Source organism: Gracilinanus agilis, chromosome 3 (genome assembly GCF_016433145.1).
Source record: "Gracilinanus agilis isolate LMUSP501 chromosome 3, AgileGrace, whole genome shotgun sequence".
Classification (NCBI taxonomy): Eukaryota; Metazoa; Chordata; class Mammalia; order Didelphimorphia; family Didelphidae; genus Gracilinanus; species Gracilinanus agilis.
In genome coordinates, this window is record NC_058132.1 from 181,486,390 (window position 1) to 181,509,355 (window position 22,966).

The 22,966-nt window shown below is 37.3% G+C and overlaps 1 protein-coding gene across 8 annotated transcripts in view; it reads left to right on the top strand.

The window, feature by feature from the left end:
- Window positions 1-22,966, top strand: part of YAP1 (Yes1 associated transcriptional regulator) — a 160,983-nt gene that overhangs the window by 91,493 nt on the left and 46,524 nt on the right. For 4 of the 8 annotated variants that reach the window (XM_044668499.1, XM_044668501.1, XM_044668500.1 and 1 more), the window contains exon 4: window positions 20,253-20,366. The exons of the other annotated variants lie outside the window; for them this stretch is intronic. In XM_044668499.1, the coding sequence (XP_044524434.1) occupies window positions 20,253-20,366 (114 nt within the window). The remainder of the gene's footprint in view (window positions 1-20,252; window positions 20,367-22,966) is intronic. 8 annotated transcript variants of the gene reach the window in all.

Consider the following 22,966-nt stretch of genomic DNA (forward strand, 5'->3'; position numbering starts at 1 on the left):
ATTCCAAAGGATTACCTGCCCTACCATAAACAAATATTTAAATCAAAAATTTCTTGAAAGGTAAGACATATTCCAAGAGAGAACTTTATTTTACCCTCTGATTATTAATACTATATATCAAGTGAAGCATAAAACAAATCTTGAGCACCAAAAATATTTGCCAATATTGTACAAGAAGTTGTAGAACTGTCAAGAAGACAGTTGAAATGGAAGAGATTTCTTATAGATGATGGGCCTCAGAGATAAAGTACTCCAGATGCTTCTGTCTTATGAATGGCATGTATTGATTACATGAAATTCTAGAGCATGAGATTCAAAAGCATGTTACCTTACTCTCCACAAAAGTTCTTTTTAATCAACAAATTGAAGAATACCTGTTCCTGATTTATGATATGCACTGGCATAGATAACCCTTAGAGTAGTTCTATCATCACATATATCCTTCATGTGAAGATGTATATATAATGTACTGGGTGAATAATGAAAGGAGAGAGAAACAGGTTACCTTTTAGAAAGTGAGCAATGCTCTTAAAACTATTGCTATATATGTTTTTGTAGCACCTTCTTTTCCAGTGATATCCCTGTCTCCCATCTACCCAGAGAACCATCCCTTGAAACAGACTTTTTTAAAAGATAGGAAAAGCAGTCTAACCAAACTAACTACATGTCAGGTGATTCTGACAGTCCACGAAAATTTCCACACCATTAGACTTCCACTCCAAAAAAAAAAAAGAAGGGGAGGTGCATTTTCTCTTCTCTTTGGTAACAAAATTGGGTCATCATAATTATATATTCATCTTCAGTTTTGTTTATTGTTCTTTCAATTGACATTGCATTTGTCACTGTATATATTGGTTTCCTGGTTTTGCTTATTTCACTTTCTATCAGTTCATATATAAGTCTTCTCATACTTCTTTGAATTTTTTATAGTCACAGCAGTGGAGTAATATTTACAGACTTGCTTGAATCAGAATTTGTTTAGTCATTCTGCAATCACTGAATGTATAACCAAGTTGCAGGGAGTTTTTTTGCTCCTATAAAAAGTGCTACTATGAAATTTTTATTCTCTCTTTGACATCCTTACGATATATAGCTAGCAGTGAGATCTCTGAATTAAAGAGTGCACATTTTAGTCACTTTTTTATATAATTCCAAATTGTTTTACAGAATGGTTGGATTAGTTCATATGCTCTACCGACAGTGTATTGGTATGCCTTTCTACAACCACTCCAACACTGACTGTTCCCATTAGGTTATGCAGTGCTTTAAAAAAACCAAACTTTTAGTCATCTTAGAATCAATACTTTGTTAAATTGTGACTTGCTCAGTCACACAGCCACACAAAGTATTTTTAATGACTCCAAGCTTCTTTATGAAACAAAGGTCCACCTCTATTCTTCTAGTTTTCAAATCATGAATATATAGCCTTGGAATAATTAAAATAGTAAGCTACTCAAAGGAAATTGATATGGTACATGGTGAGCTTAAATGGGCTGCAATAGAATACTGATGAAAATTGCATAAAAGTTAGTAAAGAGTATTATTGTCAGACAAATAAGCTACAGGAAAAGAAAATATGCTTATCATGTATCAAGAGGCAACTGATGGAGAAATTGACATGTTCCACAAATATCCATGCAAGAAGAGATTTATAGGAAGTCCTACAACATGGGAGGTTTATAAGAAGATAGGGAGAGGAGCTATGCAGGAAGAGAAAACATTGATGGACTCTGCTGTCTACCAGTTGATTACTGAGGTCATAGAAATTATAGAAGAATATAAGATTTTTATATGTATTGGTGAGAGAAGAGGCTGTGGGTCCTTTTTCTCACCCAGGCCATTCCCATTTGTTGTTTAGTAGTTTTCACTTGTGTCCAAATCTTCAGGACTCCTTTGGGGGTTTCCAACCTCAAATGATCCACAGACTGAGCCTCCCTAGTAGAAGGGATTACATGTGTGCACCACCATGCCCAGTGACAGCTTATATTTACACAATACTTTTTTAAGATTTGGAGGAGGAAAACAGAAATAGGAAATTACTGGATAGAGCTATTAGAATTAGAACTAGCATGTATGAAAGAAGAGTCAAGTTTCTCTGCTGGGTTAGGATTAGTTTTCAGTGTTGCGAAAATAGCATGAGATTCCTGGGGCATTTCCCTGAAAGGAAAAACTGAAGCTGCTTCACTGATTGAGAAAATTCTCTGTCAAATGAGTCAGTGCAAATCAGAGGAGAAAGTGCCCTACTAAGCACTGCCATGGAATAAGACTGATCAGGAGTTAGGCAGGGACACAAAAATAAATAGTAAAAAGTTTTGTTAGCTTGCACCCAAGCCCTTTGTTGCTGCTATAAGTAGCTGCAGAATGCTAAGGTACTATGGAGAAAGAGGGAAGAAGAGAGACATACTGACAAAGGAATGTGATATATAGTAAAAGGGTACTGAGAATAAGGATGTCCAAAAATTGAAGATATCAAGGTTTCCATGTCAAAAACAGGTAGCTCATGTAATTAAAAGACATACATTTCACAAATAGCCAAGGAAAAAAGCTAAATTTATAACATTTGTCAATCTTTTACTTTGTAGGCATTCAAGCACTTGGGTAACTCAGAGTCTCATAGGTTTTATAGCTGGAAGAGACCCTAATAAGGCAGGCAGGCAGGCAACAAACATTTATTAAGTGCTTACTTTGTGCCAGGCACTGTGCTAAGTCATTGACCCAAAGAAAGGCAAAAACATATGTTCCCTGCCCTCGCGGAGTTCACATTCTAATGAGAGAGAAAACATGTAAATAATTAAATAGAATATAGACCCAGAGTAATTGCAAAGTAAATCTGAGAAGGGAGGATACTAACAGTGAGAAACCTAGGAAAGGCTTCTTTCAGAAAGTGAAATTGGAAGAAGCAAAGGAAAATATTGCAGGAAGGGGAGAAGGGGTAGCCAGTGCATAGCACAGATCTGAGAGAGAAAATGTCATATGTGAGATATGGTAAGTACACACCAGTGTGGCTAGATTGTGGAAGGGAAGAGACTTGAGGCAGGTAAAACTAATCACTTAGGAGGCTTTTGTAATAGCCTGGGCAAGAGATTTACTAAGGAGATGTTTATGTGAATGGAAAGGAGTATTGTGAGGCTCAAATGAAATAATGTATACAAAGAATGTATACAAAGAACAGCAAATCTTAGATCTCTATATAAATGACAATTGGCATTGTCATACTTACTGTTAGCCTTCTATCATCAGACTAAAGTTCTTCATTCCCTGAACCTTCTACAGTCATCGATGCTGAACTCAAGCAATGTTTATAGAGAAATTCAGGGGTGTACTGGTAAACGTTGTAACAACAGGACTCTTTGAGGAAACAATGCAGAAACACTTAAGGAGGGAGTGGGGGAACACTTTTACCTTCTGTCTTAAAATTGATACAAATATAATTTCCAAGGGAGAAGAATGATTAAGGCTAATCATTTGGCCTTAAGTGACTTGCTCAGGGTCACACAGCTAGGGAGTGACTGAGGCTGAATTACACACACACACACACACACACACACACACAGTATCAATTCTGCATTATGCTTTCTTAAATCTAGACAATCAACAAAACTAAATCAAGCCCTCAGTTTGTAAAATGGCTGATTTCTCAGATTTCAGTGCTTATGTTAAGAACTTGACAATCAACTCTTACAAGTGGTTAGAGGACATATACAAGAGATGTAAAGGTATAAAGAACAAGAATTGTCAGCTGATTAAGTTCTAGTGAATTCTAGTCAGGAATCAAGGATGGCACTAAGAGTTTTAAGTCTATATGACTGAGAAGATGATGGTGGCCTCCACAGTAACAAAGTTGGGAAGGACACTTATGTGGTTCTTTTTGGAATTGTTAAGTTTGAATTGCCTATAGGATATCTAATTTGAGATATCCAAAAGATAATAGATGATGTGGAACCATAGTTCAGAAAAGAGACTTGGAGCTGGATCTGAGAATCATCTACATGGAGATGATAAATGAGTCTAATTGAAACTGAATACTGACAAGTGTAGTAATATAGGAAGAGAAAAGAAGGGCCAAGGACAGGGCTGTGGAGGATACCAGTGATTAATGGGGTGAGAATCCAACAAAGAAGCCTGAAAAGGAGCAGTCAGACATATAGGAGATAATAAGGAGAAAAACATGTCAAAAACCTAAAGAGAGGAGAATATCCAGGAGGTAATGATGATCCACTGAGTCAGAGGATTCTGAAAGGTCTAAAAAAATAAGTATTAAGAAAGGGCCTTTGGATTTGGCAATTCAGAGTTAATCGAAGAGGTGGGCAGCTAGGTGGCTTAGTGGATAGAGAATCAGATGTAGAGGCAGAAGATTTCCTGTCTCCTTCAAAACTGACCTCAGATACTTTCTAGCTGTGTGACTTTGGGCAAATCACTTCATCTCCATTGCCTAGCCCTTTTGCAATACATTGTATTGATTCTAAGATGAAAGGTAAGGTGTTTTGTTTTTTTTTTTTTAAGATTTTGTTGGTAGCCTTGGAAAGAGAAATTTCAGTTGAATAATGAGTCAAATTAAACAGTTTAAAATCATGTAGAAAAGAAATGGAGATAACTAGTGCAGGTGACTTTTTCAAGGTCTTTATCTGAGAAAAAGAGAGATACAGGCTGATAACTGGTAGGTGTGGTTGGATCAAGTAATAGTTGTTTTTGTGGGGGTCGGGAGTTTAACGGTAGAGGAAGACATAGGTATATTTGGAGGAATCAGAAAAGGAGCCAGTAGTTGAAGAGAGATTGAAAAGTAGAGAATGAGGATGATAGTGAAGGCAATCCACTGAAGAATATGAGATGGGATGAAATCAAAGGGTGCTTTCAGAGGGGTTAGCCTTGGTGAGATGGGTCGCCTTTTCTTCAAAGAGAGATTTTTGAAGAGAGAATGAAGAAGGTGTCTGAATCATTCTAGAGGAGCACAGGAAAACTCTCAGTGAATTGCCTCAATTCTTTCTGTGAATTTTGCATTGAGATCCCTTGCTGAGAGGATGGGGAAAAAATATGATGGGAAAGTTGAGGGAGGATGAATATGTTTGGAATAATTCTTTTATTAAGTGGGATAGGAAATCAGTTAAAGAACCATAAAGGGAATATCTTGCTGCAAGAAGGACCCAGGTGGGATTTTGTAACAAATTTGTAGTGGATCTAGTCAGCAATTTTGATTATTTTTTTTTCAGCCTTGTTCACAACACATAAATACCAGTGAAAGAGTGAATACTTGGTGGTAGTCATCCAGGCTTGGAATTTGTCTAGGAGTGATTGGTGATAGGATCAGAGGCAAGAGATTTAATCATTGAAGACAGTGTAGAGTTGAACTGGTTCACCCTGGGATCAAGATCAGGAAGGGAAGAGAGTGTGGCCACTGAAGGATGACCTGGGAAAGAAATAAGGAATGATGGAATAGAGATCACAATGACAATGAAGAGCAGAAAGAAAAGCCATAAGGCATAAGGAAGGAGGGAATGTTTGAAAATTATGATCAGATAAAGAAATTTCAGAGGTCATGAACATGAAAGTAAAACAATTACAGGTGATGGCAAAATTAAAGTTTTGACTCTGTATGCAGCTGAAGTAGCACAGAGGAAAAAGTCATTGTGACTGAGGAGAATGGGAAACCGAGTACTTAAGGTTTCTGATGAAGCTTTAATATGTTTGTTGATGTCCCCTAGTATAAAGGCAGGATTTGGGGTGGAGAGATAGGCACTGAATTTACTTAAGAAGGAAGAACAGCTAGGATATTAATAAATAAGAGCCACCAGGATCTGTATTGGATGATATCGAATTGGATGTAATCCAAAAAGTATTCTCCACAGAAGAGGAGATACTGTTGAATGATAGGTGATTGGGGAGGATCTGGATGGGAGATGGAGGAGAAGGAAGTATTCCATTTCCTCTATCCCAACCAGTAAATTGAGGGCATCAGTAAAATTGTAGTCAGTACTGAAAAATGGTGGTCAGGGATAAAGTCATCAAAAGAGAACTAGACTTCAGTGACTTTCAGAATATTGAAGGAAAGGGTTTTTGTTGAAGAGAAGTTTGATATTTATGGAGCAGACTTCCCAAATAAACACAGTGGAGGGGATGGGCAGATTTTTAATTAGACATTGTGGGGATAATATAGGAAACAAGTTTAGAGGGACGGAACAGGATTTATCTATCAGCATCTGGGGTGAAAATCACTGGGATCTGTAGAGTATATAAGGTGATGGAAGTATGCTAACTATTGGGGGGGGAGTATCAGTGATTGCAGAGGTCTGTTGAGGAAGAGAGGTAATTAGACTGTTAAAGGTTCTTTCTTAACCTCATGAAAGAGACTGAATATTATCTTTTGAGATTCCAGGAGGCCCACCTCACAAATGGCAGAAACAGGCAGAAGTAAAGCTGTGGGGAGCCTGGTAAGGGTAGGGTATAGAATGTATCCTTATAACAGTCTGGTGAGCCTATAAAGAAATCTCTTGGAGGAAAGGTGGTAACCATAAGAGAGGGGACAAGACTCGATCCCCAAAATAGTCTTTCAAGAGAGCACTGTTTGCCTTAGAATACAGAAAGAAACTCTGAGTTAGGTGGCCCATTCTGGTCTGGGGATGGCTACAGAATGTAAAACCTGAGTACTTTTCAGTGCAATACTAAAAATTTACCATTTCTGTATTCCAATCATGCATGAATTCTATTCATAGGATTATGATAGTTCTAATTCATAGTTATCTGGTGACATTTGAGCAGTTTTTTTCCATCTCTTCCTCTTGTTCACAATTATAGGTACTTTTTCTTGAAACTTTCTTCAGCCCTTGAAGACAAAAAAACAGTGGCTTTAGCTTGAGACTTCTGCTGCTATATAGATGCCTATGGTGGCTGATGGCCTTCCTGATTCTCCTTCTTGGCCACAGCTTAGCTCTGCTATTTCTTTCTCCTAATGCTTTGGATTGCTGTACCACCTTTCCCACCACCCCAGTTCAGTTTCTTAAATCCTCATTCAGGGTTGATTGACCCTATTCCTATTGCTGCTCAACTATATGACCTTATCAGCCTATAATTAGTTTGGAATTTTCGGTAACAGCAGACTCCTAAAACATCTACTCTCTTTAATCTTCAATCTTTTCTTATCTGTTGGCCCTTTCTCTGCTGCTTATAATTATACTCAGTTTTTCTCCTCCTTTTAAAAATCTTTACCACACTCTACTCTCCCCTCAAGCTATATCTCTTTTCCCTTTATAGCCAAACTCCTAGGGAAAGGTATCTGTAGGCAATATTCATCAACTCCCTTTCTTCTTCTTTAGCTCGCTTCTCAACCTATTCGAAGATGGTTTCCAGTCTCATTTGGCCAAATGAAAATACTTTCTTCAAAGTTTCCAGTGTTCTCTTAATTGCTAAATCAGATAATCTTTTCTCAGGCCTCATTGTTCTTGACTGATGTTGCTAACCACCTCTTCCTAATGGAAACTTTTTCCTTCTTGGGTTTTTGTCATTACTTTTTCTTTGTTTTTTTTTTTTTTTTTTTTTTTTTGCTACCTGTTTGACCACTTCCCTAAGTCTACTGTACTGCATCATCATCCATGGCCTACCTCCTAACTTTACATGCCTATTCTGGCCCTTCTTTTTCCATCTTTTCTTTCAGTGATTTCATTAGCTCCTAGGAATTCAATTATCTTTATGCGTATGTTTCCCAGATCCACATATCCAAATGTAATCCTTCTCCTGAACTTCAGTCCGGTATTAATCAGCATCTCTTGAGTTGTTACCAAATGCTGAAAACTACAAATGAAGCATGATTCTATGTCCAAAATGGAACTAATCTCCCATCTCTTCCTCCCTCCCTCCCTCTCTCTCTCTCTCTCTCTCTCTCTCTCTCTCTCTCTCTCTCTCTCTCTCTTTGTTATTAATTTCTTAAATTTCTTTGTATCACTATCACCTGTATAGACAGTGCCTTGCACATTAAAGGATAACTAAATCATTGTTAAATTAACAAATATATTCAGTCTGGTTATTTTGTTAGTTTAAAGCAAAGTAATAGAAAGAATTAAATTTGAGACTTAAAATAGGAGTTCAAATCCTATCTCTGCTACTTACTCCTTATGATCTTGGGCAAGTCCCTACATCTGTCTAGGTGCCCATTTCCTTATGTGGAGTGTGAAGGAGTTGAACTAAGTGATCTCTTAAGATCTCTTCCAGCATCCAGTCTATGATCTTTTAACCTCCTGGCCCATCAGATATTTTAATAGAATTAAAACCCCTACCCATATTACAGTATTTATGCCTGTTTCATATGCTGTTGGTTATTGCTTAATTCAGAGAAGCTAGTTCTTTCTTGTCTTCCTTGTTTTGTTTTGGCACTTTGGATTTCATCTAATTTGATCTATGTATATTATAAGAATCTTTTTTTATAACCTCTGTTCAGATGTTTCCAAAGATGGAGCATTTATTACCTAAACAGAGGCATTTGAAAGGTATAAAAATTTAAGAAGAAATTTAAGTCAGTTCCTCTAACGTGGTCTTGAGAGAACAATCAGTATGCATCAAAGAATCTCTGCTGTAGTGACTGAATAATAAATAAATTGATGATTTGGGGAATTATACTGGTAGAAGTTTAATTTTCATTTTCCTTAGTGATTCCAAATTCTTCTGGTTACTGTCTTGCAACAATCATCTTATGACTCATAGGAAAAATATTTGTGTGAAGGATCAAGATGTTAATTCTTATAAAATGATATTCATAGACTACCATATAAGGATAGTGCTGTGAGCCTAAAAGCCCTGTGTCATCAGTAGCTGTGGGTCTCTGAAATCATGTTCAAAATACAAACAAGAACTGTTACCTCCAGAGAATGACTTTCTTTTGTTTTGAACCTAGAGTAGCCTCTTACTTCCATACCTTACTGAGATGAAGTCTTAATTAAAGACACTGGCAACCAAGATTAGTTTGAATTTTTGCCTAAGCAGATTATTGTCCATTTTGTGCAAGACTTTTTTATATCAACTTATTTGAATTCTTTTTTTTTTAACCCTTAACTTCTGTGTATTGGCTCCTTGGTGGAAGAGTAGTAAGGGCTAGGCAATGGGGGTCAAGTAACTTGCCCAGGGTCACACAGCTGAGATGTGGCTGAGGCCAGATTTGAACCTAGGACCTCCCGTCTCTAGGCCTGACTCTCAATCCACTGAGCTACCCAGCTGCCCCCAACTTATTTGAATTCTTTACACCTTATAATTCCCATACTATAAGATCAGTCTGGAAATCAGCAGGGTCAAAGGTTGTTGTGTCTTATGATTACTATTATAATATCAACCTACAAATCAGCAACTTCAAAGGTTGTTACTTAAGAAAATTTTTTTTGTGTGTTTGAATATGCTTTTTCTCAAAAAGTCTAGACAACAGTGAATATTGGTGTCATTTTCCAGTAATTAATATAAAAATCAGTTATAGGTTGTAGATATATTTCTTATCACCTAAGATCTAACTGCTCTTCATTTGAGCTTGCCATATCGCTGTTCAAAGGATCATAAATTTAGAAATTGGAAAGGACTTTAGAGGTCTTCTAGGTCAACCTCTAGGCAGCTAGGTGATATTGTGGATAGAGCACCAAGCTTGGAGTCAGACCCAAATTCAAATAAGACCTCATTCACTGACTAGCAGTATGACCATCAGCAATTCACTTAATCCTGTTTGCCTCACTTTTGTCATCCATAAAATAAGTTGAAGAAGGAAATGACATGGTTCTTCAATATCTGTGCTCAAAAAAAAAAAAAACCCAGATGGAGTCACAAAGTGTCAGATGTGCCTGCAGCAACTGAATGACAACAACAAAGGTCAACCCCCTCTTATTTTATAGATGAGAAAACTGAGACACCGAGGCCAGATTTGAACTCAGGATGGTGAATCTTCTAGATTTCAGGTCTAGCACCCTATCCACTGTGCCATCTAGCTGCCTGTATGAAATCTAGGACCTAAAATATTTGTATAAAAGCCAAAAAGGTGGTAGAAATACATTCAGAAAGAGCTAAAACCAAAACCAGTTTGACGTACATCTCAACTATGACAGACCTTTCTACTAAATAGATTTTTGCCATGTGCATGGGCTTATGGGAGCTTTAGATTTAGATTTAGAGATGAAAAATACTCTGGAGGTCATCTAGATTCTAATTCTTTTACAGAAAAGGAAATAAAAATCCAGAGAGGTTAAGTGTTGTGCTTAAAGCCACACACATAGAAAGTGTCAGAGCTAGGATTTGAACACATGTCCTCTGATTCCAAAAATGTTTTTTTCTCACTGAACCAGGCTGCCTCCTATGTTTTGCCAAGTGTTTCTGATTTCAGAATCTTAGAGAATCTTCTTGATGTTATGGTGGGAAAGTATGATACAGAATTTTACAATCACTAAGAACATTCCATTTTACCATTTATGGTATACATTTTTACAAGATTATTTGGGGCTTTAACTTGATTGAGAGTTGACACTGTAGTTAAGCTCTATTGTACAAAGGTCTAGTTTACAAACATGAACATTTATAATTAGAGAAAGTATGTTGGAGATTAATTTAACATGAGAAGGTTTTAAAAACCTGTTAAGGCCTAAAAAAGAGTGAGTTCAGAGTTCCATTTGCTCTTCTGACTTGGATCTTTCTCTCTGAAGAATATTTAGATCTTGACTTTAGCTGCTAACTAGTAATACTTGGGCAAGTTAGTCTCTTGAGGCCTCAGTTTCCTTATTTGTAAGGTAAGGGAGTTAAGCTTAATGATATCCAGGGCCCTTTCCAGTTCTGAATCCTGGGATTTATATCTGAATTGAAGAGCCATCTTCTGCGAGGGGATGACAGACTCTTCTTTATTTATTCAAGTAAATAAGTAGGTAGGTAGATGTGTGTGTGTATGTGTGTGTGTTGGGGGAAGAGACTGGGTCTCCCTTTCTTGCCTAGGCTGGAAATGCAATAGTCACTCATAGACCCAATCCCAATGTTGATCAACACTGAAACTTTAACCTGTACCCTTATCCCAACAGACCTGGTTGGTTCATCCTTCTCTAGGCAGCCAAGTGGTCTCTGCTCCCAGGACCTCACAGCATCTAGCAGCCTAAACCTCCTTAGAAGCAGAGGATACAGGCTTGTGCCACCACTCTCAGATGTGGTTGTTTATATGGAATCATAGCACTTTAAAAATTTAAGGAGATTTGGATTTCATCCAATTTGATCTATGTATATATTATAAGAATCTTTTTTTATAACCTCTGTTCAGATGTTTCCAATGATGGAGCATTTATTACCTAAACAGGAAATTCAATCCATTTTTAGAGATCTAAGATAGTGAGATGACTAAAATGTGTTACCCACAACTGAACCCAGGACCCCAAATGTGATCTAAGTTATTGAGTGCAACAAAATTCTCACCTTCTTCAAAAAGGGCATTCTACATATGAAAAAGTGTTCTAAATCTCTTATAATTAGAGAAATGTAAATCAAAACAACCAAAGAGGTATCACTTCATATCTAGCAGATTGGCTAATATGACAGCAAAGGAAAGTAATAAATGTTGGAGGGGATGTGGCAAAATTGGGACACTAATGCATTGCTGGTGGAGTTGTGAATTGATCCAACCTTTCTGGAAGGCAATTTGGAACTATGCCCAAGGGGCTTTAAAAGACAGCCATGCCACTGCTGAGTTTGTACCCCAAAGAGATAATAGGGGAAAGTATGTGTACAAAAATGTTTATAGCCACACTCTTTGTGATAGCAAAAAATTGGAAAATGAGGGGATACCCTTTGAGGAGGAATGGCTGAGCAAGATGTAGTATCTGTTGGTGATGGAATACTATTGTGCTGAAAAGAATAATGAACTGGAGGAATTCCATGTGAACTGGAATGACCTCCAGGAATTGATGCAAAGAGAAAGGAGCAGAACCAGAAGAACATTGTACACAGAGACAGATACACTGTGGCACAGTTGAAAGTAATGTACTTCTCTACTATTAGCAATGCAATGATCCAGGACAATTCTGAGGGATTTATGGAAAAGAACACTATCCACAGTCAGAGAAAGAACTGTGGGGGTAGAAACACAGAAGAAAAACATTTCCTTGATCACATGGTTTGATGAGGATATGATTGGGGATGTAGATCACTCTATTGCAAATATTAATAATATGGAAATAGGTTTTGATCAATGATACATGTAAAACCCAGTGGAATTGCTCGTTGGCTACAGGAGGGGGTGGGAGGAGGGGAAGGGAAGAACATGAATCATGTAACCATGGAAGAATATTCTAAATCAATTAATTAAATAAACTTTAATAAATACAAAAAGCAAATAAAAGGCATTCTACTCAGTAAAGCTCAAGATTGCATTAAGTTTTGTTTTTCTTTTTTTTTTCATTGCCATGTCGTGCTGAATATTGAATCTGTAGTTTTAATATAACCTCCGCATCTTTTTCACAGGAATTGTTACAGTCTAGCCATGCCTCCTTCATTCTTTTCTTAGGAAGCTTCTTTGTTTTTTGTTTTTTCAAAGCAAGTGCAGGATTTGCATTTCTCTGTATTAAATTTCATTTCATTAGATTTTGACAGTTGTTTTGAGCATTATTAGTCCACTTATATTATTGAATCCTGTTTCTTTCATCCATGTTATCTATCCCACTGAGTACCATATTTAAGGAGGGAGAGTTTTCTATGGATGAAGAATAATTAAATGAGGGGTGAGCAGGAGAGAGATTGCCCTTTACACCATACCATGTAAAAATCAGCCCAAAAAACTGGGGTTGTATATAATTTGGCAAAGAAGAGACTTGGAGTATGTACATAGTTAGGGTGAGGGGGACGGAAAAGACATGATAGCAATGACAACTGTTCTTAGTTATTTGATGGACTATGATGGAGAAGAAAAGGTAGAATTACTCTACATGACCAACTATACACTGCACACCTCTGTTTTGATGTTTCATAGTCATCTCAACTGTCCCTCCTCCAAACTTCACTATTTCTATTAAGGGCATCCTTCTAGTCTCCTGGATTCACAGCCTTGTAGTCATTGTAACACTTCCTTCTGTCTGATTCTCCATAAGCTACCTCTGTAGAGTCCATTGTATCTGATCTTTCTGGTCCAGGCCCCCACTACTCTTCCTGTAGTAACACAGTAGCCCCTTAATGGGACTACCCAATTCCATTTTCTCTTATCCATTCCATCCCACACACAAAAGCCAAAATAATCTTCCTAAAGCAGTCAGCTAGCTTTGATAAGTGCTGGTGTTTGACCACATCATTCTCTTACTAACTTACTACTTTACAAACTCCTAACCTTGTCTTATAAGCTCATCACTATTTTACACTAACTTACCTTTCCAGACTTATTTCCTATTATTCCTTTTCACATATTCTCAGTTCCAGACCAACAGATCTACTTGGTTTTCCTCAAATTTGCCATTCCATCTCTTGCACTTGTGCCCTTGTGTCTGTTCTTTGTACATGGTATTCTCCATGCCTTGAATGAATGAACAAATGGTTGAGAAAGCATTTATTTAGTACCTATTGGGTACGCTGTGTTGAGTGCTAGGATACAAGCAAGAAAAGGTCTCTACCCTCAAAAAGCTTACATTCTGAAACTCAAGCTATTTGTACAGTCATTGCAGTGAAGAAAGTCTCTCTGGTTTTGATTTACCCGTGACCGACTTTCAGCCTGACTTCTGAAATCATTACCCTTAGCCAGCATCTAACATAGTATCTAAAATATATTAGGTACTGCAATGTGGGTGAAAGAAGGATGAGGTTGTATGGAAGGAAGAGAAAAGCCAAAGGAAGGGAAGGAAGGTAGCCGGGGTAGCTGTTCCCCAGCCCAGGTGGGGAAGTTGACCTGAGCCCTTCGGAGCTCAACAAAAACCAAGCTAGATGATAGGGATATTAATAAATTGGGTTTATTTAGGTTAGGAAAGGGAAAAGGTCTGGGGAAGCCAGGAGGTACCTGATCACCAAGGCTCTCCAGGGAAAAAGGTGCCAAAACTCACTCTTTCTCTTATATACTTTCTCAGACACCTCCCAAAAAGGAAGTGGGAGATGTCTGAGGAAGTAGTGGTAGGGAGCCCTGGGAGATGTAGTCTCCCAGGGTCCTCAGAGCCATTTTCAAACTGCACAGTACTTAATAAATGTCTTTTGCAGGAATGAAAAAAAAAGCTTACATTCTATCAGAGAAAATAGCATATAAATGGGAGCTGGGAATAAGAGGGTATAGGGTTGAGGAGATAAAAGAGTTGGAGTATTTACAGCAACATCATTTGGAAATGGTCTGGGAGTGATAGAAAGGCTAGATTCAGATCCCACAGGGTCCAAAGCAGAATCCAGGTTCTGGTGGGAGGAGAATGAGAGGATGGTCAGAGTGCCATGGGGCTCAGCTTAGAGATGGCAAGGAAAACTCTTCATTTTCACCATTTAGAATACCTCCCATTCCTTTCTGCTCTTCTCAGGTGCCAACTTCTACAGAAAGCCATTTCTCATCTCTTTTGTTTTTTGTGTTCTCTTTCTCTTTAAATTAGGTATTTATCTGTTTAAATGTTGTATTCCTCTAGTATGATGTAAGTTATTTGAGGATAAGGAATGGCTTTCATTTTTTCTTTTTGCCTAGCAAAATGCCTTCCTTGCCTTCGTATTCGTTGTTTGAAAAAATGCTTGTGAATTAAAATGAACAGAAGAAGAAGTAATGGGTAGAGGTTTTGTAGAGTGGCAGAGAGATTTAGGCTTAATGTTCTAACAACTATAGGTGTCCCAAAGTGAAATGTGATAGCTAGGCATTTAGTTTATTCTTCTTTCCTAAAAGATCTTCTAGTAAAGACTGGATAACTCCTTTTTAGTGATGCTGCAAGACACTTGGTAGGTACAGATATGATTTGGCCTATATAACCAAACAATTAGCATTCATATAGCGCTTTAAAATTTGGAAAGTTCTTCACTTAATACAAGGTGTCCCAAAGTTTTCAACTTTAATGACATAAAATCATATTAAGATTCTTGGGATGCCTTACAACATCTCATTTAAATTTCATAACTATCCTGGGAGATTAGTTACTTCCATTTTACAAAGTTCCTCATGACAACTATTTAAGGTAGGTCATGCTAATATTATTGTTCCTATTTAAAAAATGAGGGACTCCAATAAACCTCTGGAGGACCAGGGACAATTTTGTTTTAATCCTCATCTTGCACAGAGTAGGCACATAAAGGTTGTGACTTGCCACAGGTCACATATGGTAGGCTTTTTAAAGGCAAGATTCACATCTAGGTCTTCCTTCATTCCATGACTACTAGTATTCTTTACTTTTCACCATGTTGCCTAGTTGAATCTATGGGATTAAATGAGTTCTGTAAAGTAGGGAACTTAAAGAGAAATCTCAAACTAGTCTTATTTTATCTCAAAGGTGGCAAATTATAATTATGCAAATGAAATTTTTACAAGTAAATTTGTAATCATAAATGTGTTGAATCAGAATTTGAGAGTTGGTGGATTTAGTTCATCTAGTCTAAACTCATTCTTCTTGATTTTTATTTTCTCTGGTAATTTCTTTCTTCTAATGCTGCACTGTAAACTAATCATAATAATGGTTTTCTTAGGGCAAGCAGTCATTTCTTTTGATGGCCTAGTTGTTGTTCCTAAGTTTTTAGACAGGCAAAAAAAAAAAATCGGGCCCGATTCCATTAGTCTAAAGAGGTCCAAACCTTCTTGTTTCATTGAGCTTTTGTTTATTTTTAGTGTTATCTCTAATTCAAGAGGGTCCTTAATCAGGAATGAGACATTAATATAGTGAGTCACCTACCATGTCCTGACTGGAGTTTTGTTTATTTTTATTTTTAATGTTGTAAGAAGAGAAAATTTCTACCATAGCAACCAAACAATCAACCTACCAACCAATAGTAGTATAATGCTTTCCACAAAGACTAAATAATCCAGATTTGGCTATCAGTTATATTCCATTCATAGCATACTAAATAAACTGTGTCATCTACCTTTAACCAAATTTCTATAGTTTGCTTTACTTCTCATATTCTCATATTATACCTCTCCATGCCTATGAAGAATATTTTTCCAATTTGTTATGCTTATTAAAAATTCCCCATTTTGCTGATATGATAGTCAAACATCATCATGGAATGACCCAGGGAAATGAGAAATAGAGGATAGTGGGTGCTCTTTTCCAGAAACCATGTGCTAGGTACTCAAGGGCAAAATGGGGGAAGACTATAGATACAGATCTATAAGCAGATCTCAAAGACTTACCTAGATACAAGTTCAGTGTGTCAGCAATGTACTTTGTCAACCAAGAAAGCCAATAAGAGCTAAGGCTGAATTAAGAAGGAAGTGATATTTTTGCTCTACACTACTTCCAATTATGTTAATCCAATGGCATCTGAAGTGTGATGTTCATTTAGGGAACCGTATTTTAGAAAGAATAGTGGTCAGCATGATAACAAAGTTCAAGAAACTGGGAATGTGGATCTTGAAAAAAAATACGTAGCTTGGGGACAGGGAGAAGAAATAGAGGAGATTCCCAGAAGACCCCATAATTTTTAAGTATGTACAGGCCTATCATGTAGAAGAGGATTTAGACTTTTAAAGTTTGGTCCCAAAAGGTAGAGCCTAGGAGCATTAGGTAGAAGTTGCATAGACTTAATATGAGAAAAAACTTTGTAGTCATAGGGATGCAAAAGTAAAATGGGCTTCCTTGAAAAATAGTCATTCACTTTCACCAGAGGTGTTCAAGTAAAGACAAATGACCACTTGGTAAGTGTGTGGTAGAGGAAATGTTTTTTGGATATGCTTTGAACTAAATGATCTCTGACCTTCCAGCTCTGAAATTCTGAGATTCTAGATCAAGATGTAGAGTACGCTAATTTAAATAAATTATCTTTTTCCTTTACTATGACATATTTCTAAAATGTAATGAAGAGTTGCTTACCAGCCAACTTCTAGGTGCATTTGGCATTTGTAAAGACATTGAACAAGCAGGAGGCAAAAAGCCAAATCCTAACAGCCAGGCTTGGTTTTGTACCTCCCAGCTCTAATGGTTTTATATTTTTAAATGCAATAAAACCAAGTGGTGAATTGTAGGCCATAGTTGAACTAGCAGGAGAATTATAGGATAATATCTTTAAAGCTGGAAGAAACTTTAGATGTTATACACTGGACTTGGATTCAGGAAATCAGGGTTCAAATCCTGCCCTAGATACCATGAGATCCTGGGCAAATTACTTAACCTCTCTCATCCCAAGTTTCCTCATCTGTAAAACAATATTAAAAATAATAGTATCTACATACAGGGCTGTGAGAATCAAATGAGATAATGAATCTCCAACATCACTTTGTAAACCTTCAGGAGCTGTACAAAAGCTAGCTATTGAGTACAACTTTCTCCTTCATTTTACAGATGAAGCAATAGAGAGAGAGAGGTAAAGGAACTTACCCAATGTCACTGAGGGAACTAAGTGGCACATCTGGGTTTGAACCAAGTTCTTTTCCTAAATCCAGTTTCTGTTTAGATTTAGATTCTATTTCCAAAAGAAACAAAAAAGAGTGAGATTGCCTCAATCTAAGATTAACCCCAGATACATCTGATTTAAGATGGTAGAGGAAGAAAAGAGTAGGATATAGGAGTCAGGGCCATAGTTGTAGGAAAGCATGAATTTCCCTTTGTACCACTTGGGTTCCTCTGCCACAATGAGGAGATCCATTATGGCCCAGGTGAAACACTATAACTACAAATTGGCAGACCTATTTGACCTAATTTTTTTTGTGGCAGAATCCCTCAAGACAGAGCTCACATCCAACATTATGAATCTCCTTTCTGATCTTCATATGTTGCCAGAACCTTCCCTCTGACATTATCTTTTGTCCACCCTGTATGTATCTCCTATGTACCTCATTGTGCCAATGTTGTCTCCTCCGGGACAAGAACCATGTTTTTGCCTTTCTTTGGGTCTAGCACTTAGCACAGTTCATGATACATGGTAAATACTTATTGACCAATCATTCTCTTTCATTAGAGATCTTCAAGAAGAGGCTGGATGACCTCTTTGTTAGGTGTGTTATAGTATGGGTTGGACAAGATGGCTTTTGTGGCCCCTAAAGGTCTATGATTCTGTTTTTGGATGTGTGTTGCATACCAGGTTTCAGCTAAATGTGGAGCAGTCCTTTACTCAGATGCATTTGAGATGAATCACCTGACATCTTCCTCTAGCCCTTTATTAACCTGGAGATGACCCTGGGTTTCTAAAGGTAGCGGAGCTCTGTGCTAGGCCAAAACTGGAAAGAGCCTGATAATGATGTGTATTTTCCAAGAGGCAAGTCAGAGAGGATCATCACCTGGCTGACTGCAGAGGGACCAGGTTCTAGGTCATAAAACCTCTCAAAGACCACCTGCCAAATGTGATATTGGAAATTTGGGGGTCCTTGAACTAGTTTTGAGGTCCCTGATCTAAACTTCCTGTGGACATTTAGGACTCTTTCAAAACTACATTTCCCATGATTCCTCTTGCACAATGATGTGGACAGGAAGTGTGCTTAGGTAGACAGAGGTATAAAAACTCAGGACTTGATTGGTACTTTTTTTTTCCTGCTAAAGCAGCCAGGGGGCAGAGGTATGGCGCGACTTTTGAACTAAATCTTAATAGGCACGTGGCTTCATTTTTCTAAATGGCTTTCAATAAACCCTTTGAAACCCTAATATTTTTATATGTATCCATTTTATTTCCTACACAAATTGAAAAGAGGCTAAATCCCACATTGTTTTAGTGTATGCACTCCAGTGTAACTTTAGATCCTCCAGAAGATGGCTGGGAATAACCATGCAGACATGGCGGTGGGGTTGGTGAGGAGGGAAATTACTGTCCCTTAATTGCTTTGAGGTAGCACTGAAGACTTATTACTGGGCATAAAACCATTTCTGATTTTATTGAATTGGAAGATGAATGGGTAGTGCCCTTTATACATGGAGAAATTCCAAGTATATCCTCAGTGTTGTTTCATTTTCCATACCTCCATTGATCCCTAACTGAAGTCCATTTGAGGCTTTCATTGTCTTCACAGGCTTCATTATTTTGTTTCCCCCCACAAGGCAGTTACCTGGTTTGTGGTGCCTGCCATAGCCAACTAGGATCTGAAATATCTGTCGCCTTCCCTGGAAGAAGAGGCTTTTATATTTGCTTTCCCATGCAGCTTTAAAATGACCATATTCTTTGGTTCTTCCACTCAGCAGAAGTATTGGTATTTATCCAGACAAAACACTACTATAAATAATACACATATTGTTATTCTAATTCTGTTTAAAAGGAAGCTGGAGCTCAGAATAAGTGATTTGCTAAGAGTTAAAGCCATTTGGTTCTAGAACTGGAATTTAAATCTAGGTCTTAAAGACTCCAAATCCAAAGATCTTGCCCCACAGTATTATGACCAGAATAATGGGATAACACTCTACATGTATCTAATGGAGAAAGGGAGAGAGTGAGTAAATTTTAATATTGTGTCTTTTAAGGTTTACACATCCCTTAATTGGGGAGGATGGTCCTCGATATTTATAAAAGTTGCTCGAGCAGGAGCAGTATTTAATTAAGTCCTCCACTGAAATAAGAGAAATATTTGTTGCTTTAATCTTTGTTATATTTGATATTAAGGCTAATTTCATTCTGATAGATCTGATTTATTGCTACCATCATCAAACATAATAGGAATTTCTTTCAGGATCCCAGAAAGGATTTTGGAAAGTAGAAAATTTGTTAAGTAACAATAAAGGAGGGGCAGCTGGTTGGCTCGGTGGATTGAGAGCCAGGTCCAGAGACAGGAGGTCCTGGGTTCAAATTTGACCTGAGACACTTCCTAGCCATGTGACCCTGGGCAAGTCATTTAACCCCCATTGCCTAACCCATACCACTCCTCTGCCTTGGAACCAATACATAGTATTGATTCTAAGAAAGTAAGTGTTTATAAAATAATAATAATAAATAACAATAAAGGACAAAAAGCAGAATATAAAAATATGGCTTTTAAGATAAAATTATTAGGAAAGGGATAAATTCTTTTATCTTCTTTGTTTGTTTGTTTGGTTTAATGGATGGGTGTCAGGGTCGTTGTGACTTTTCTCTCTGAACATACATAAACTTAACTCAGTTTCATTAATTGTTTTATATGTGAGTTTTTTTTTCTTAATAGACCAGTTTTTCAGCTGTAGCAAATAAAGAGCCAACAATAAATTCCTTCTATATTTCAGGGCCCCTTCCCGATGGATGGGAACAAGCCATGACCCAGGATGGAGAAATTTACTACATAAACCATAAGAACAAGACCACCTCTTGGCTAGACCCAAGGCTTGACCCTCGTTTTGGTAAAGGTTCATCTCAGACAAATGTTTTAGAATATTTCTCACTACTCTTTCTTGTGTGTATGTGTTTAAATGTAAACATTAATAGTTAACATTAGAAAAAACTCTGCAGAATCTACTCCACTTTTTTAAGCACTATTTTTTTCCACACTTTTATTTGTCATTTTAAACTTTGGAATCTTGGAAGGCTATATTAGTTATTCAGGCAATTCTTTTAGTTTGCCAGACATCCTGGGGTTAAATGACCCAAAACACAGCTTTTCAAAAATTTTCGTGAAGACACAACAATGACCTTACTTTAAAGATCTTTCCAAATTAGAATAATAAGCAGGCTGTCAAGCAACATTTGAAACCTGCTTACCTGCTAATAATTCCAGCTCTTCCCTGTGATGCCATCAACAGATCCTTATATCTCACTTCTACTGAGGTGGCTTCTCCAACCCATGTCAACCCAACCCTATGTTTTAAATGAAATTATCTGCCAGTCACCTTACAACTGGGTTAATGAGTGTAATGTGTCTTTGTGAAACTACACAATCTCCCCCAACTTTTCTCTATTCAAGAAAAAATAAACCAATAAAATCATTACTTTATTGATCACCAAATCCTTTCCCGATCCAACCCCAAATAAAACAAGAGCTTTCCACTCCTCAAACCCCGCCCCCCAAAATCAGGAGCTTTTCCATCCCTCAAGTGTACTTGTTTTGATAATGGTGTACAAGTTTGCTCTTGGTTTATTATTCTGATAATTCACTATTTTCAGTTTCTTAAGTTGGATTTCTGAGGTATTTTTCCAGAGCTATGGAAAAATGAGTATAAAAAGGAGCAGATCATTGTGGTTTTGAAGCTTTAGTCTTGGACTCAATGCAGCTAAATGAAAACAGTGTGCAGATCACTGAGTAGGTCAGGCTGAGGGGATAAAAAAATCTTTGAAGCTTTACAGGGGTTGACCTAACAACAACTGGCAGAGCCCTTAGGAGAAAAAGGCATTAACTCTGTGAATGCCGTCTAAATGCAGCCTTGGAAAAACTGAGGTCTGCTTAACTAAAATAGTTAAGCTATTCAGATTATTATGAATCTCATTGGGCTATATGGGTACCTTTTACCAAGAAGGGTAGGGGAGAGGGAGGGTGCAAAAATCAGATCTTCATTTGCCCTTAGGTGAAATACAGAGGAGCCTAAACTGACTGACCAGTTTTGTTGACAGGTTGAACTGCATTATTCAAGTAAAGTCAAAGGTGGAGTACACTCCAAGGTTGTCTGTTTGTATAGATTATACAGTTTGGCTTAAACACTAGTCTTTGAGCTGCAGACCTATTTGTATATCGTACAAGAAATGTAAGCATATTAATAATTTGCAACTTTGAATTCTGTTTATTACATGAATAAAACCTTTTGGTTGAAACAGAAAACCAAAGAACTATGAGAGGTAATATAGTGACCAGAGATACCAGGCCCTGTTTCTCTAAATCATCCTAGAAGAAATAGACTCAACTTTTCCATGTCTTAAAACTAAAAAAACAAAATACTCTGTCGTGTTGCATTTTTTTCAACTTAAGCATTTGTGAAATAGAGTGAGAACAAAAATCTTAGCTAAGCAGCAAAGGTCATGAATTAGAACAAAACATTTCATTTTTAAGCAGTGATTTCAACTGCAGGAGTGGCAAGAAATAGTTTGCTATGATCATTGCAAATTTTTATTAACTATTAAAATGAGATGGTCCTTTCTTCTTCAAAAATAAACTTCCCCCATCAAACCGCCTCATCCTCAACCAACAAAAACCAACCCTTCTAACTAGAAACGTCCAAAAAGCTTCACGAGGTTCTCTTACTGTCTTCAGTTTCCCTTTTCGGGCCCACTGTGTATGTGTATCCCAGACAGGCTTGACAACATGCCAAAGCTTTTTATTTTGTGGCCCGACTTTTAATCTGTTCCAGACCTTTTCAGTCAGAGAGCTCAAGTGTAACTGGAGGGGGTTGGGGAGGGAGGGGTAAAATAGAAAAAAAGCATGTGGGTTTCTCTGATCTGGAGTGACGGCAAATAGAGACAAGCTGCTAGCTGCTGTTGAATTTGAAGGAGTTTTCCTTGAAATCTGGAATTGTACATATTGTATCGTGGGTTACATTTTATTATTTCTGCCAAGGAAATATAAAGAGTTCCTTTCCCTTCCCTCTGGCCCACTCCCTTTTTTGACCTTTTTGGTCACTGCAGCATAATAATAAATAGTACATTTGTGTTTACATTTTAGAAGGATAATTTTACCTATTTTCCCAAAACTTCTATTTTAAAATAGTTAGTGTCTATTAGATATAGTTTGGGTAATGAAGACCTATAGCTTTAGAGATTGAAATGGAGCATACATATAGATGCTACTCTCTTTTGTCATATGGGGCCTTCCCAGGCGTTGCCTGTCTCCTTTGTCTGTTCGTATTATTTGTAATTCTCCGCCTTTGAGTGTTCAAGAAGTTCATTTACTATAATTTCAAAGCAATAATCAAACAATATAAGTTGTTGTCCATATAAGTGTCATTTTAAGAAATTAGAAGTTATCAATTCCTTCTTATGTTAATATCATTCATATCCCTCCCACTAACAAACCCAA